Source organism: Pteropus medius, unplaced genomic scaffold, assembly GCF_902729225.1.
Source record: "Pteropus medius unplaced genomic scaffold, Ma_sr-lr_union100, whole genome shotgun sequence".
Taxonomy (NCBI): domain Eukaryota; kingdom Metazoa; phylum Chordata; class Mammalia; order Chiroptera; family Pteropodidae; genus Pteropus; species Pteropus medius.
The window spans coordinates 4,128,262-4,145,514 of record NW_024354503.1 but is presented as its reverse complement, the minus strand read 5'-3'; the positions used below and the strand labels follow the sequence as shown (position 1 = coordinate 4,145,514).

Below are 17,253 nucleotides of genomic sequence, written 5' to 3'. Positions count from 1 at the left end.
TAGTGCAAGCAACATCATTTCTCACTCTAATCACTGCAGTTGTCTCCCTGCTTCATCTTGGGCCTTCCTCACTATTTCTCCATGCAGCAGGCCATAGAGAGGCTTGAAAATATAAATCAGATTCTATTACATCTGTTCTCCAAATGCTTCAGTGGCTTCTCATCTTGTAGAATAAAATCCTACAAGACCCTTCATGCTCTAGCTCCTGGCCACCTCATCAATATCATCACTTAGCTTTCTCCCCCTGGCTCACTGCTGTGTCACACTGGCTTCCTTGTCAGTCTTCTCTAGCTGGAACATTCATCCTCTACATGTCCACATGGCTGGCTTCACTCCTTTCAAGTCTCTGATCAGACGTCCTCTCTTAAGAGAGGCTTTCCCTCACACCCTATGTTGCATAGTAGCCTCCCCCACAAGTGTCCTTTTTCTCCTTAGCTTTGTTTTAATTCAAAATATTTATCACTGCTTACCATTACATTCTATGTCTGTTTGTTTATTGTCTGTCTCTTCCTTTAGAAAACAAGTTTCATATGGCCAGGCCCTTTATCCAATTTGTTTATTCCTGTATCTTAGGCTCAAAGTTAACACTCAATAAATGTTGATTAACTAAGTGAATTAATAAAATACTGTTTTTTGTTTTTTGTTTTTTTAACAAGTTAGATTAGCAGATAAGATGGTTAACAACCTGGGACTCCTAATGTCTTTGAGTTTTCTAAATTTCTAGGGGCTATGGTTCACTCATGGATAGATCCCTAGAATCTGGGACAATTCCTGGAATATACTGAGCACTCAGTAAATATATCTATATTGTAATTAATTGGAATGGAATTGAAAATATGGGAAATAAGGAATCACATTTTCTCAAAGGAAGTCTTTGTAATGGCAGCATATCTGAAAGGCCGCTGATTACAGTTTATGCACAAGGACAATAATCACAAATTAAAATTACCCTTATATAATGTCTATTAATAACCACTGTTATAGACTGAATTTTGTCTCCCCCAATCACCAACCACTCCCTATGTTGAAGCCCTAACCCCCAATATAACTTGGAGATAAAGCCTTTAAGGAAGTCATTAAGATTAAATGAGGTCATAAGGGTGGGACCCTAATGCTTTAGAACTGGTATCCTTATAAGAAGAAGAGACACCAGGAGCACGAGTATCCATGTAAGGACATAGTAAGAAGGCAGCTGTCCACAAGCCAGGAAGAGAGGTCTCACCAGAAGCCAACCCTGCCACCACCTTGATCTTGGACTTCCAGCCTCCAGAACTGTGAAAAAATAAATTTCTGTTGTTTAAGCCACTCAGTCTGATTTCAGTCATTGTGAATGGTGTCACCTTAGAATGTGAAGGACAATTAGGAAGACACACATGCACACCCCTGTGTTTCAGAGGTGGCTTCAAATTCATTATGTACTATGGGGGGAAAAATTATGAAATTCAATCATATTTCATTTTTAAATAATAGATTGGTTCTCTTTCATTCAAATAATGCTTGCAATTTAAAAGTCCTGGAAAAAATAAATTCATAATCAGATTTTATATGTGCAACTACGTTTATATAAGTGAAACCTTGGTAATTTGACAGCTTATTCATTGTTTATTTTTTAAGTATTATGGAAACAAAAAGAACTTTTGTCTGTCAGAATTTTCAATGAAAATAATACTTTGGCCAAGCCAAGATTCTCCACACTAATAACCTATATACAGCCATATTCAGTAACTGAATTGTGTTTATGCTTTTCTTAAGCAATCAAGTGTACATTTTGACCACATATCTATTAAGAATTATGCAAGAAAGCCTCATGTTCATTTGCCATACTCTGGCAAACAATATGACAAACAGCAATAGAAAAGAAAAAATCCTGGGGTGCATTTGTAATCAATACAGAGCTGTGGCATGAACTTTCAGAAGAGCATTTAAATACTGCCACACACTGTCCGTCTGTGTGTCCTGCAGTCAAGTGACTATGCAGTTCTGCCCTTTGTCTCAGTAGAAGTCTGAATCACAAGCACAGTTCAAAAACCTGTTAATTCTCCGAAAGCACCAAATGGTCTTCAAAAAGGGAATTATAAAAATCTTAAGACTCTAATAGTATATTCTGTTTAAGACACCATGAAGCACATGATTATAGTTGTGACAGGGCAGTCTCTGTGAGCACAGTTTCCTGTTAAAAAAGTAGAGGCCCTACCAGAAAGATTTTATATATAGCGTGTTAAACTTAACATGTTTGAATTTTTTTCTTTTACAAGTCTCATAAAATTCTCTCTTTACTGGTGCTAATTTATGTGATGCTACATAGGACCAAGTTATCTAAAATAATTGATTTAAATAAAAGTATATCTGCCTCTTCCAAAAACAGTGTAACATCCAGATTCCTGTAATATATTTCAAGGTAGTAATCATGTTTAATTTAGTTGTGGTTTTCTATAATTGGTAAAAGAAGATATTGAGAAAAATGTCATGGATAATTAAGCATAGTTCCAAATTTTAGAAATTTCTGGAGAATTAATACCAGGTCTTTAAGGAAGTTACCATTTACTTCTAGTTTCCTCTTTTCTGAAAATAATAAGTAAATGGACAGATTTAGAACTGTCAGTCTTATTTTCTTTATTCAGCACCATCATCTTCAAAATAAATAAAGGCACTAAAATAAAATCCTTGTTTATTCTAATTACCCTTGATCAGAAAAACAACTAGGATATGCTATTCTTAGCTCTTATCTGAAGTCCTTAATTTTAACAAAATTTAGTGTATGGTATTTTAAATTAACATGTAGCAATTGAAAAATCTCTTCTGTGTATGCAACATAAACTCAGTATTAACTATATTCTTTCAAATACTGAAAACCTCTAATATGAGATTGGATGCTCGAGAAAAAATAATATGGACTGGTCTCATTTTAAACTCATGACTCTAACTTCAAGTGGCTCTGAGTGATACTTAGCTGTCCTACTATAGTCTAGTCAATTATATCCTAGATGAATATATTGCACCTCCTTTCTCTTCAGATCATCAGTATCTTCCTCAATGTCAGCTTCTTATTTCACTGGGAGGACAAATCATAAGAGGACATACACAAGTGCTTATCACCAAGCTATCAACCTACCTCTACCTGTACTCATGTTCTGCCTTCCTATCTGTCTTAGACTGTCTGGGCTACTATAACAAAATACCACAGACTGGGTGGCTCATAACAACAGAAATTTATTTCTCACAGTTCTGAAACCTGAAAGTCCAAGATCAGGTGTCAGCATGGTCAGGTTCCAGTTAAGGCCCTCCTCTGGGTTATAGATGGTAGTCTTGTGATCTCACATGGTGGAAAGGGAAAAGATCTCTCTGAAGTCTCCTTTGTGTGGGCACTAATCCCAATCACGAGGGCCGCCCTCATGACCTAATCACCTCCCCAAGGTCCCACCTCCCAATACCATTACTTTGGAGGTGGACTTCAATATAGGAATTTGGGGAGGACACAAACACTCAGACCTTAGCACTACCTATTATGTTGGGTAAACTGTTTATGCTCCCATGTAAGCCCAACTCTTCCATTTGTCCACTGGACCCATCCTCTCTTCTATTCAAGAACAGGGCTCTCACAAACTGTCCAATCTATTTTCTACATCAGTTTTCCCCTTCCTACTACATTTTGTCCATCAGTGTACAAATATGCTATAATATATGCCATCTTTAAAAACAACAAAAAACAAAAAGCTTGATTTAACCAGCACAATTGTTTGCTTTTCATCACAATGAGCTCCTTTAACCCTTTTCCTGTTTAGAAAAAAAAATGCAGCTTGCTACTAGCATTCTTTTAACATCATGCGTAGGAATGCTACATTTTCTAGGATTTGACATTTTCGGCGATCAAGAATTACTATATTTTGTAAATGGAAATACCACTAAAAACAATGCTATAAACAGAATGATGTCATTTGTTTCCAAAGACTTAATATACTAGAACGATGCAAAAATAATAATAAAAGCAAGATATTTCGTGGCAAATTTTGGGGGTAAGGACTGTAATTGCAAGTTATCTCCAGGGTAAATGCAGCTGCAAGCACCTGCTGGTGAGTATTCTTGAGGCAAATGGGAAATGAGTTAAATTCATACCCACTAGGATGACTATAATTAAAAAAAATTTCTTTTTTAAGGAAAATAAAGTGTCGATGAGGATGTGGAGAAACTGGAACCTTCACACATTGCTGACAGGAATGTAAAATGGTGCAACCACTGTGGAAAACAGTTTGGCAATTATGCAAAAATGTAAACGTAGGGTTATCAAATGGCCCAGCAATTCCACTTCTAGGTATGTACCTAAGAGAATCGAAGACGTGTTTACACAAAAACTTGTACATGGGTGTTCACAGCAACATTATTCATAATAGTCAAAAAGAAACAATCCAAATGTACATCAATCAAATAAAATGTGGCATATACATACAATTGAATATTATTCTGCCATGAAAAGGAATGAAGTACAGATACATGCTAAAACATGGATGAACCTTGTAAATATCCTAAGTGAAAGAAGCTAGACACGAAAGACCAATTGTATGATTTCTTTTATTTCTTTTTTTGTATGATTCCTTTTATATTAAATGTTCATAATAGGCAAATCCATAGAGTCTCTCCTGTGATTAGAGATAATCTCATTTTAAGGTCCTTATTTTTAATTGCTTTGTAAAATTCCTTTTGTCTTGTAAGGTAACATATTAGCAAGTTCTGGGAATTAGGGTGTGGACATCTTTGGGGGCCATGAATCTGCTTACCAGAGGAAAGGACATAAAAAAGTAAATGGAGAAAAGTATCACATTCTTGAATGGGAAGATGTTCTTTGTAAAGATTTCATTTGTCTATATTAGCCTGCAAATTCTGTGCAAGATGCTTTAATGATAGCTGAAATTGGATTTTGACTCAAGTGAGTAGATAGATGCTCAGAGAAGATTGCACTGCTTAGAAAAATAAAGGAACACTGACATCCTTTGCAGAGTTTAACAGATTGCACATATTCTAGAAACAAATACACCAGTATTCTGCACAAGAACAAAATAATGCTTCCTGTTGTGTTTTCAATATTCTTACTGTTAACATCCAGGATTTTTCTAGTCGCCTTATTTTAGGCACATATTTGACCAAAGAATGAGCTATCTATAGAGACTCCTAACATCCTTATTAGCAAAAGTTTACAATTGCATCATCTTATATGCATAGTTTCACATTATTTTGCCTAACACACCATTTTTACTAGTCAAATCTGAAACTCATTTTTTCTGTCCACTCATACAGTGCCCAGTAGATGGGCACTGTGTCTTCTCAGTTCAACTGGGATAGCATTTAGAAAAATGTTTCTAAAGAAACATTTCTTCACTTAACTATCGTGTTTCCTCTGATACTGTGGTTGATACTATGGACAGTGCCAAAGAAGGCTAACATGGTGGGTCGATTCTGTGATAAGGTTTTATTCCCTACACTTCTGTGCATATTTGGGGAAGTGGTGGTGAAGACGAACAAGAGAAAAGTGTGTATTTCCCTCCAAAGAAAGTGGCTTTTGTAAAAATAACTTGATTGCAAAACTCAGGTAATGACTAACTCTCCCTACGGATGTGATTAGTTCATTCAATGAAGTTATTTCATGGCAATTGTCACGCTTTATTAACAACGAGGATGTCTGTAATGTATCCTATTTATAAATCCTTGTAAATAAAAGTCACTGTTACTTAATCCCCAATACCAAGCATTGTCCTCGGAATGACATCTCAGATTTCATCCTGATCCCTCGATTAAATTAAAAGTCAACTATGGGTGTCTTTGCATTGTCTCCACCTTTCTTCCACAGACTAGCCGAACATGGAAGTAAAAAATTTTTCTAAGTTAATACTGCATTTTCAGGGATCTTGTGACGCCCTGGGGAGGCGCGCAGTCCAGCAGCCTGGCGGAGTCCGGACGCGGCTTCTCTCTCCCGTAGCCGGCCTGACATAGAACAGGAGGAAGTGGCCAAGAAGGGTCTAGGGAGGCACAGGCCAGTTTGCAGCTGCCCAGAGGGTGGAGGCAACAACCCAGTCAGGATTAGCCTTGCAGAATGCCTGAGAGCCCGACGAAGCACCGCACCGGGGTCACCTCACTCTCCACGTTCATCTGAGAAAACAAAACCGTCACAGAGAGCCAGATACCCGGATGGAGCAGCACCGCCCTCACGGCTGGGTCACGCATGCGCATCCTAGAGGCCTTTGCGACAGGCTGGGAGGGGGCAGGGAGGAGAAGGAAGAGCGGCGGTTGGGCGGGGAGGCCACGCCCATCGCGCCCGTGCCTCGGCGCATGCTCTATACGTCAGCTTCTGGTACTTTCGACCCGTCAGCCGCCGCCCGGGTCAGTTCGCGTCCGGAAAGCGAAGGAGTTGCTTGCGGTTACGTTACTGCAGAGCAGCTGCGAAAGCCCCTCTTCGTCTTCAGGTGTGAAAGGAAGGCGTCCCGTGGAACTTTCTCTTCATCGTGAGGCGTCGGCGGCCTGTGGTAAGTTTTTCGGTGACGGGGCGGACCCCCAGAAATCTCAGCGGGGAAGGCAGGGAGAGTGCGGGCCCGTGCGCGGCGCCTCACGAGGGCCTGGAGGCGGGCGGGAAGGATGGTGTCTGGTGCCCGCTTTTGGCGCGGTTGGTTTGCTTTCTTGGGGCTCCGCCGTTCCCCGCGGGCTTTACTTCCGGGACTAAACTCCTCTTCCCCCTTTGTTTTTAGGAACCAAGTGTTGGGTAAGGATCCTCAAAGGCCAGGAAACTTCAACCGCAGGCGCAGATGTCCAACTACGTGAACGACATGTGGCCCGGCTCGCCGCAGGAGCCCCAGTCGACGCCGGGCCGGTCCAGCCGGCTGTCCTCGGCGACCCGGAGCCGCTCTTACAGGAGCTCGCGGTCCCGTTCCAGCGTTTCCAGCCGTTGGTCGTCCAGGAGTCGGAGCCGGCCCCGGTGCAGGAACAGGTCCAGGTCCAGGTCTCGTTCCCGAAGGCGCCACCAGAGGAAGTACAGGCGATACTCGCGGTCGTACTCGCGGAGCCGGTCGCGATCCCGCAGCCGTCGCGGCTACTGGGAGAGGCGCTCCGGTTCCTCCAGGAGATACTACGGGTCTCCCTCGCCAGGCCGGTCCCGCAGCCGGTCCCGTTCTCGGGGACGGTCGTATTACCGAAGAGCCTATGCGATAACGCGGGGGCGACGCTCCTACGGCTTTGGTCGCACGGTGTACCCGGAGGAGCCCAGGAGTTGGCGTGCGAGATCCAAGACGAGGTCGCGGAGCCCAACGCCCTTTCGCTTGAGTGAAAAAGGTAAGTCGATTCGCGTAGAGGCGCGCATTTAACTCTTGATATCTTTTTATACGTGTGGCATAGACAGTATGAGTAGGCTAGGGAACCAGGGTTGTTTTGTAGTTTTAATATTTTTCTTTAGTGCCTGAAATCTTTTAATATTTTCCTTGGAAGGAGAGGGTGGGCTGCAGGCTAATAGTTAAAACCACACTTTAGTTGACGCTTAGTTTTTAAATTGTACGCTATTTCTCCTTGCGGTTAAGTTGTAGAGTTAAATGTTTGGGGCGGAAGTAACGTTTACTTCCGGTGGCTGGCAGTTTTTAGTGGAGTCTTCTAAATGGTTGACTTAGTTGCTGGCTCTAAGTTCCTGCTAATTGAACAAGAAGAATAATATAAAAGTACTTTCTTTTAAAAAGTTAATACTGTATTACTGAAAAAATTGGATTTTGTTCTAGTGTTTTAAAACAAATAACTTCGGTAGGATCATACAACAGAAAGGATAACATCTTTATTTTTGTTTTTTTAAATAAAACACAAGCTTATTTTGTGATTGAGTCCTCTTGGGGGAATATTACAGGTTTAATGTGTATTTTGTATTTCTTTTGTAGATCGAATGGAGCTTTTAGAAATAGCAAAAGCCAATGCAGCAAAAGCCTTAGGAACAGCCAACTTTGAATTGCCCCCTAGTCTCAGAACTGTTCTTGTATCTAAAGAAACAAACTGTGGAACAGCTGTACCAAATAATGGTGCAAAGTTTGAGGTAAGTATTCTAGATTTATTCAGACTAAATCTTCTGAAAGCTAATGCCAGAAAGATCTGACTAGCCATTTTTATTTGATTTACTTTAGGCTACTTTTTGGAAAGCTTGCTAAATATAATTTCTTAAAATCAAAAAAGCAGATCTGACAGTACGAGAGGTGGTCTCCTCCCTCGAAAATGGGAGATTAATGAAATTTATTTTGAGTTGACACGGTATTAGTTACCTTCATAATTGTAGCTGGTGTTTTGGTGATTTCTATATAATTACCAAATTTTCGTAACTATTTACAGAGTGTTTGTAGCTTTCATTTGCAGCGTTTTGCTCCCACAAATTCTGTACTCAACATACAGTATAGTTTATCTGCTTTATTTCTGTCTTATAGAAATCATGAATGAGGTCTCCAGACATTGATGAAGAAAATCTGTTGGTAATTGATAACATGGGCATAAGCATCAGAGGTTTTAACTAATTTGAAGTTTATGTTCATACACTGAAAGCTTAGTTTTTCGTTGATAGATCCATGTGCATGCTAGAACTTGGGATAGTGTACTATTTGGATAAGATACTAAAGACAATTTGAAACTAAAGTACACTTTGTAATGATGGGCATCTGTGATATAGATAGATGTCCCTTTCATAATATATGCAATATATTCCAGATGTTTTGAGAGATTACAGAAGAAGAGGCCTGCTTCACTTGCAGATAAGTTTGTTATAATTCTCCAGAAATGTGCAGGATATGCATTGGCAAATTGCACTGTGCTTTTAAAGTTAATTATGTGAAACACAAAGGATAAAATTCATAACTTTAAAGGTAGTTAGAAATTGATAGAATCACTTAAAACAGGAAAGTTGTCTAGATGAACCTGTCATTCAGGCCCATATGTGAATGGATATGCTTAAGTCGTAGTAGTAGACAGAGTCTTAGTTGAGTTGCTTTTTCAGATGATTAGGTTTACAGCGGGCAAATGCCTTAGTTCTTTGAAACTAGTTATTTTCTGATATGACTTTAACTTTCAAAGTTACTCGAACTGTTATCGGGGAATACAATACTGTTTTATGGGGAAGAATGTCTTAGGCCTATTATTGGACCAGTTTTGTGCTCAGCAGAGTACAGTGTTGTTTAGACTGTTAACTATATGGTTATATCCAACTTGATGTGGGTCTCTACAACTAAATTTATAATTGGGTTACATTGTATATAGTACTGTAAACCAAAGGTATGGTTTTAAAAAAATGTATTTTCTCTTACCTGTCTAGCTATCGGGAAAGCTAACAGAAGATGGAACTAAAACTCCTAATGAAAAGGCTTCCCAGCAAAAAACTATAGCTTTTAGCTCAAATGTAAGTATAATTAAGCACTGACTAAAAAATTAGACTTAAAACATAGTCATTATGTGGGCTTATATTTTTGTTGGAAGGCTTATTGATTTTTGCGGTGATAATTTGGGGCCTCCTAAGCCACTTTACAAATAGAATTAATCTTTTATTTGTGCCACTTTTACAAGTGACCAATGTAATAGGCTCTTTACATATTTCAAATCCTCATTTTTGGTTTCAGTATTTCGCCATTATTTTTAAATGTTCTCTTACATTTTTTAAATTGTTGGAATATTTTTTTAAAAATCTCAAAACCCTGTAATCTGAATATTTAAAATCAGCTAAGGGTTGAAAAAACGAAAGTCTCAAAACTATTTTAACACCTCACTATTGTAATATGCCTTGCATATGTCTGATTTTACCTGGTAGTTTCTTGGCCTAACAGTTTGATTGAATCAGGTTTAGAAATGAGGTCCATGTTTTGAATTTGGTATTTCAAGTTTCAATCTTGAATTAGTGTATTTTGTAAAAAGCAAATATTTGAGTATATACAATGTGTGTCTGGAAAGCTGACTTAATTTGTTCTCTTACAGAATTCTGTAGCAAAGCCAATGCTTCAGAAACGAGCTAAAGCTACTGCTGAAGAGATCTCCTCAGGATCCCCAAAAATAGAACAGAAAAAAAGTCCATATGATTTGTGGAAACCTGTTTGAAAAGGAAGACTAATGGCTAAGGTTACTTGAAATGCACTTTATCGCAAGTTTGTTTCTAGCATTATTTCATTACTGTGAGCAATTTAATGGTAATTACTGAATTACAGACAACACCAAAAGACAGTAAATACTTCACATTTAAATAACATTTTAGATTTCTCTTACAGATGTACGATAATAGAGATGGACCAGAGGGTTTCGTACAGGTGGGAGTCTTGTAAATACACTTCATCTTTTATGTAATAGCGATTGGTTATATAGAAGTAAAATTTCTAAGACACAGCGATTAAGCTGTGTTCATGTTGTATATATGTATTAATAAAATTTTTGTTTTTCTTATTTTAGTCTCACTTTATTGTGTATACATTATATATGAGTCTTTATTTAATAAAGAAGAATAAGGAGGTGTGTGTTGTTTAAAGCCTTGCTAATCCGAAATCCATGGACTGACAGCACAGGGCTCACTGACCTTACCTGAGAGTGTGTGAGAAATGCTGAATCTCAATTCTCCATTCTAGACTTGAAGTAGAACCTGAATCTTAATATTCCCGGCTGATGTGGATATTAACATTTGAAAAGTCTGGCCTAAGTTTTACGGAATACTGGCATAGTGTGCTCCTGGAAGAGTTACACTGAGAGCTTCAGGCAGGTAATTCAGCCAGAGAGGCTGAAATGTAAATGCCTCATTGAGCTATAAAATCTGTGAGGTTTAGTTACATATCTTTATTGTACTTTATTCTAAAAAACTCTTTAGTTTGAAATTTTTTAATGCTGTAGCTGGGAAGGAACTAAGCACATAAAATTTTAAAAATGAGTGTTGGCTACAAACTGAAAGCTTTAGACAGCTGATGTAAATAGACTAATTACAGACAATAGTTTTGTCCTTTAATACCTATTAGTGGACACCAAAAATCTAGAAAGATTTAAGCCATTTTTAGGTTAATCTTCACAAGTGTTATTTGAATTATTAGATCATATGTTCGAATTGAACATAAGATGCCAGCCAGCTTAATGAATTTATTGTGCCTGTTTGCTTGGGCCTAGCAACAAAATATATCTTGGTAGAACCTAGACAAAGAATAAAAATTCCAGTGGACAAAACATGCACAAGGTTTTATAGTAGTGTTTGTTTTGACAACCATCTTTATAGTTAACGGGTATGTTTTTCTTAAGGTTTCCTCCTTTGCCACCATCTAGAACAGCTTCTTAAATTTAAAAAATAACAAATTTCCAATAGGCGGGGATAACAAGTGAGAGACGATGGCCAGAAGATCAGCGGCAAAACAAATCAGGGAAGGGACACCAAAAAAATGAATAGATGAGCAGGCTGAAGTTAAAATTTTAAGTAGAAGTCGGCTTTTTAAATGGTGAAGGTCTTCTAGTGGGACTTAATAAATTACTATTAACTAAAGCTATGCCATCACTATTTTACTTGCACTTTCAATAAGGTAGCCACTGGCTACATGTGGTTAAAATTTAGTTCCTCAGTCATACTAGCTACTTCTCAAGTATTCATTAGCTATATGTGGCTAGTGGCTATCTTATAGGAAATTACAGATAATAGTATTTTTGTCATAGAATGTTTTATTGGATAGAGCTGCTCTAAAGTTCTGACCCAATGAAGAATTTAAATGAACAATGACTTAGATATGTACATTCCTAAACATACAGTTCCTGTTATTTTTATAGCTTTGGTCACATTCTTATTCCTCAAGCCGGTAGCACTTATTTGAATAAGGGGAATTTCCTGGAAGAAGGGATTGCTGCTCTGGGTAAACATGTTCATTTCACATCTAAGTTAACAATGAGTTATTGGGAGGGTAATATTTTCCTAAAGGGGTAAGTAAGTATGTGGTTAGGTTCGTTTTTATTTTGAGACCTGAGAATATTGGTAGATGCCTGGTTATAGCAAAGAGAGAACAGGACTGATTGGTTTTAAGATTTGTAACTGAAAATGTGGTTAAGCAGATACCATGTTGGTAACCTCAGTAAAGTTGCAGAACTTAAGGACTTCTTTAAGGGAAACTTGACAATACTAAAGTCTTTTTCACCTTCACTTAGCTGGTCACAAAGTACCCACTCTGATTATGACCTGTGTTTACATACTAGCCACTTAACAGCTAAGTGACTACTTCAAACCCCTTAGGTTGGTTAGTTGCTTTGGATGTGTGCCACTCTAAGATTCACTTCTATAGGGAGCTTTCTTGTCAGCTGCCTTCACTATCAGCTTCAGCCCATTAACATGCTTGAGACTTACCTATTTCCTCTTGGATTTGTATTATGTCTTTTGACTCATTTTCTCTTTACTTCCCAGTATCCTGAAAATACAGTCTTTTCTTTTTTTCCTCATAATCCATCCTTGTCTAATGACCTTGTTGGTTTGGCTTTGTAATACAGAAAACTGCATACTCCTAGACTGACTGTCATTATGTAAGTGGGATACAATTGCTCAAGTGTAATACCCTGTTACTATATAATCTGGACAAGATAGTCATGTGCTGCTTAACCACAGGGATATGTTCTGAGAAATGCATAGTTAGGTGATTTCATCATGTGCAAACAGAGCGGCACTTACACAAATCCAGATGGTATAGTCTACTACACACCTAGGGTATATGGTATAGCCTATTGTTCCTAGACTACAATCCTGTATAGCATGTTACTGTACAAAATAAGATTAAATCCAGCATGAGAATGCAATCGAGATGTGAACATGATTTAACATGGCATACTGTTTTAAAGCAAACTCATAAGTTAGAGTATATTGTAGATTAAAAATATAAATACATAAATCGTCAACAGTTCTGTTCAAAACCGACAGGGCATAGACATTAAGCACACACTTTCGACACAAAAATACAAGGCAAGTTTTTCTAAAAAGTAATAAATATATAGGCATGAAAATACACAGACATTAATAGAACACTTAAATTATAAAAGGAAAGATAGAGACAGTCCTGCCTTACTGGTACAATTTGGCAAAACAGTTCCTGAAGGAGATTAGACAGTTAAGACAATTTTGTTTAATTTCAGCTATATATTTCCTACAGAATTTTTCTGCTTTGTTGAATTTGGCATTCCTTTAATGTAGTTGATATCGGCAACGTCAGTATAAGGTCATCTCTGGCTAAATTTGTCTCGTTTTTCAATTCTGTAATGGAAACATACACAGAATTAAAAACCGCTTTCTTTTCTGGTCTTCATAGTTAAGACTGAAAGCAACGTCTTTAGAAAACCATTCTACAAAAAGAAATGTTCAATGAACTTTCTTGAATTTCATTTTATAAATTAACAGTACTGCCCGATGATCTGGCTGAAGTTTGGGAAATAACACAGGTTCACATTGAAATATGAGGGGAATAATACACACTGTTTTGATAGAATTTTTATACTTTGTTGATTCTAATAATTATCCCATTCAAAACAAATATAAATGAAAGTGGTGGTGAGTGGAACCATTCTTCAAACTAATATTTCAAGTGTTCCTTAATTTCTGTCAAGTTGCTACACTTCAAGACTGTAAAGTTAATTTTGTCATTTGGCATGAAATCGATATGAAAACTTTAGGTTGCATTTGTAGTTCTTACTGCTTTTCCAAATCTATGACCATCCTATCAGTTTCCTCTATGGAAGGCACATGTGTTCCATGAAGAAGACTGTTAGGTGTTGGGTAGAACTCTCCGCTGAGAAAGAGCAAGGTGGTTAGTAACTCCAAAGATCCTGTACCTTCAGATTAAACAACGTTTAGTGGTCAAAAATAGAAAACTTTGGGATTATACTTGATTTCGAGAAATAGAATTTAGACTCGAAAAAGGTATTTTGAGAAATCATCTACTCCAATGCCTATATGAGTTAGCTGAGGACCAGTAGGCTACTGGACTTATCCAACCAAGTTCATACAGTGGAAGATCTTTAATGAGAACTCTCTGTGCTCTGCACAATTTATAGCTCTCTCCACTCTGCTATACTATTGCTATTAAAATAGTCATGATTTAAGCAGACTACCTGTCATATAATTAGGGAAAGAGTTTGGTTTAGCATTGCTTATTGTACATGATGAAAGTAGATATCCTCCACAAGTAAGGGGCACAATAGTAAAAGTCATAATCATGATGATGATGATGATAATAGCTAACAATGCCAAGCATTAAGTGCAGTATATGAATTCATTTAATCTTTACAATATCCTATGAGGTAAGCACTATTATTATTTTCTGTATACAGATTAGGAAACTGAGTGAGAAAAACTGTGTGACATAGTAAGTGATAGAGCCAGGATCCAAGGCCACGAAGCAAAGCTCCAGAATCAGCACTGTTAAATTTAAGTCCTCCCAGTAACATACAGAGTATACTATTAAATCACATCAACTTACTGGTTTTGCTCAGTGTTTCATATGTTTCCATGTCAGGTTTGATCTGCTTGGTCAACCAATGATAGTGGCATCAATGGGCAGAAGCATAATCTAAAAATAAAAGAACCACAGATTATTTTAGATGTTGGGGCATTATTAAACCTATTATTAAGTGGGTCATTAACAGCCTCATTCAATAAAGTAAAAGCCAATTTTACCTGAAAATGTCAGATTGGGGTTCTTCCTCTTCCTTTTCCTCTCCCATATTTTCGAATCTTCACTGATCTCTAGCAACTTCACTTTCTCGTAGTCTCTCTTGCTGCACATTCCTTAAAAGGGAAAAAAGTCAGCTCTATCACCTGATAAAATTCCTTGATCCCTTTTAAATTAAAGACCTAGAGACATCCATTAAGACTACAAGTTGACTAAGTTCAAATTGTGGAACCTGCTATGATCTGTAAGAAGTAATATTCTATAACACTTAACACCAAAAATACACATTAGGTATCCATCAAAATCCTTTCTCCCCTCTTTTCTGGGCTCATGGCTGCCCATTTCCCAACCTCTCTTGCAGCTAGATCAGGCCAGATGACTTAGGTTCTCAACAAAATATAGAAGTGCTGAGGGCTGCTTCAAAAGCCAGACCTCAAAACCATGGCTGTGCCTTCTCCACACCATTCCCCTTCCTGCTGTTTGGAACTTGGAACCACCTAGCTTTGCCCACTTAGAGACACCAACAATGCACTAGGGAATGGCAGAGAAACAATGGAGCAGAGCTGCCCCTGTTACTTGCGTTGCTCACCCAGGGACTGATACATGAGAAACTAATAAGCTTTATTTCTTATCGTTGGAACTGTTATTACTGTAGCTTACTTAGCCTTTTATCTATTGCTTGTGTGCCAGGCACTGTTCTAAATGTTTTACATATTATATTCTCACAGCTCTCAGGTACAGATGAGGAAACCAGAAGCAGAATGGTCAACTACCATTCTACCTACTGCCTCAACAAAACACAGAATAATATTTGAATCCACAGCTTATGAAGATGGCTGAATTGTACTTATTTTTTTTAATCCTGCAATTCTCATTCCAAACTTTTTTAGATTCCCAGTTTGCAGGTAATTTGTCTTTTATTGTCCTCTACAACTTCGTGGTGATTTAATTTACAAGCTTCATTATAAAACTACAACACAAATGTTTGTCAGCTGAAACATGAAAATAAATCCAAACAAATCTTGTCTTCTTTGAGGGTCATGCAAGAGGACCACACTGTATCCTGAAAGTAACAGAGAAACTGTATGATAGATTCTTAAAAGTGGACCTGTGAGATAAAGGGTTCATATAATTTTAATAAATATTGTTGACTAACTTTTCTTAAAGGTTGTAGACTTCTACACAAACTTTTAAAATTAATTTTTAATTTTGGAATTGTAAATATTTATATGGTTCAAAATATTATATATAATAAACATCCCCTCCAGAATACCACTTATATTAGTTTCTTGCCTATTCCTCCTCAGATCTCTATGCAAAACAAAAATATACTTAGTAATCCTAACCCTACCCTCTACTCCTGTAAATATAGCATGTTATAACCACAGTTCTACACCTTGCATTTTATACTTAGTATGTTTTGGAGATCTTTCAAAATTAGTATATAGACACATGCCCCATCCTTTACAGCTTCATGAAGTTCCACTGAATGTACCGTAACTTAATCAGTCTTCTATTGACAGACGTTTGAGTTGTATCCAATTTTTTGCTTTTACAAAAAATGTATGAAATGAACGATCTTGTACATAAGTCGTTTTTATACCTGCGCACAATTGTACCTGTAGGATAAATTCTCAGAAGTGTGATAACTGGGTCAAAGAGTAAATGCCTTTGTAATTTTTAAAGATATTGCCAAATTGTCCTCCCTAAAGGTTGCACTGGATTTTATGAATTTATATTTCTTCAGTTTCACCAATATAGTGTGTTGAACTTTTAGATTTTTGCTATTATTTTCCAGTTCCCTAAACAGAATAACCCATTGAGATTCTGATAGGAATAACATTACATTTATACTCATTTGAGATACTCTTGTGATATTATTTTTATATTGCCTTCCAACCAGAAAAAACTTCATTTTTCCAATTTAATTTTTTGCACCTCAAATTATCTTGTATTTTTCTTCATGGTGCCATTTAAATTTTACACTTAGGTATCTTTTTATTTGGGGATTACTTTTTCATTTCTACATCTAATTAGTGGTTGTTAGTGCAGAAAAAAAAGTAATTTTCATATATTCCTCTTGTATCCAGCACCTTACTGAATTATCTTAACTTCAGTACTATTATTCATTCTGGCAGTTTCCTTGTTTACGGAAGAGTAAACAAGATGAGACGTGTCTGCTCTCCTGCAGTTTAAAATGTTGATGGGGTAAATGGAAAAAGAACAAATATCTTACACTATTGAGAAAATTAAAATGGTGCCGTATGACAGTACTAATGGCCTACGTGAGACAAGGCAGTCCGAGGAGAACTACCTCGGAGTAGGTAAAACTGAGGATAAGGAATAAATGGACCGCACTTCCAGCTCAAGGGAGCGGCACGCAGTTGAAGTGACTGTCTCCCAGGCTCGGGTTAGGCCATTTCTCCTTGGCCACCCCCCTCCAGGTGCTTCCCTGCCCTTCTCTCCCAGTTCCGGCGCCCTTCTCTCCCAGTTCCGCCGCCCTCCTCCCGATTCTTGCCTCTGCGTCCTTCTGCGGCTGCGCACAGTCCTGCCCAATCGAAAACAGCTCACTGCTAAAAGGAGCAGCGATTGGCCCCAAGCCCCT

General features: G+C 37.8%; 1 protein-coding gene across 2 annotated transcripts; it reads left to right on the top strand.

The window, feature by feature from the left end:
• Positions 1-6,341: 6,341 nt before the first annotated feature.
• RSRP1 (arginine and serine rich protein 1) lies at positions 6,342-10,422 on the top strand. Of its 2 annotated transcripts, XM_039854670.1 has the most exons (5): positions 6,342-6,512; positions 6,732-7,311; positions 7,899-8,050; positions 9,311-9,394; positions 9,964-10,422. In XM_039854670.1, exons 2-5 carry the CDS (start codon positions 6,789-6,791, stop codon positions 10,081-10,083), a joined length of 879 nt encoding a protein of 292 aa, XP_039710604.1. In that variant the 5' UTR covers positions 6,342-6,512; positions 6,732-6,788; the 3' UTR covers positions 10,084-10,422. The 2 variants fall into 2 exon arrangements, 1 of the variants encoding a protein (XP_039710604.1); XR_005651110.1 differs by lacking the exon at positions 9,964-10,422 and having other exon boundaries at positions 7,899-8,477.
• The last annotated feature ends 6,831 nt before the right edge of the window (positions 10,423-17,253 follow it).

Bases quoted from the DNA above. Each gene is read 5' to 3' on its own strand.
- RSRP1 (XM_039854670.1), top strand. From the start codon at position 6,789: ATGTCCAACTACGTGAACGACATGTGGCCCGGCTCGCCGCAGGAGCCC. The intron at 7,312-7,898 runs GTAAGTCGATTC...TTTCTTTTGTAG, and splicing joins CTTTCGCTTGAGTGAAAAAG to ATCGAATGGAGCTTTTAGAA. The intron at 8,051-9,310 runs GTAAGTATTCTA...TTACCTGTCTAG, and splicing joins ATAATGGTGCAAAGTTTGAG to CTATCGGGAAAGCTAACAGA.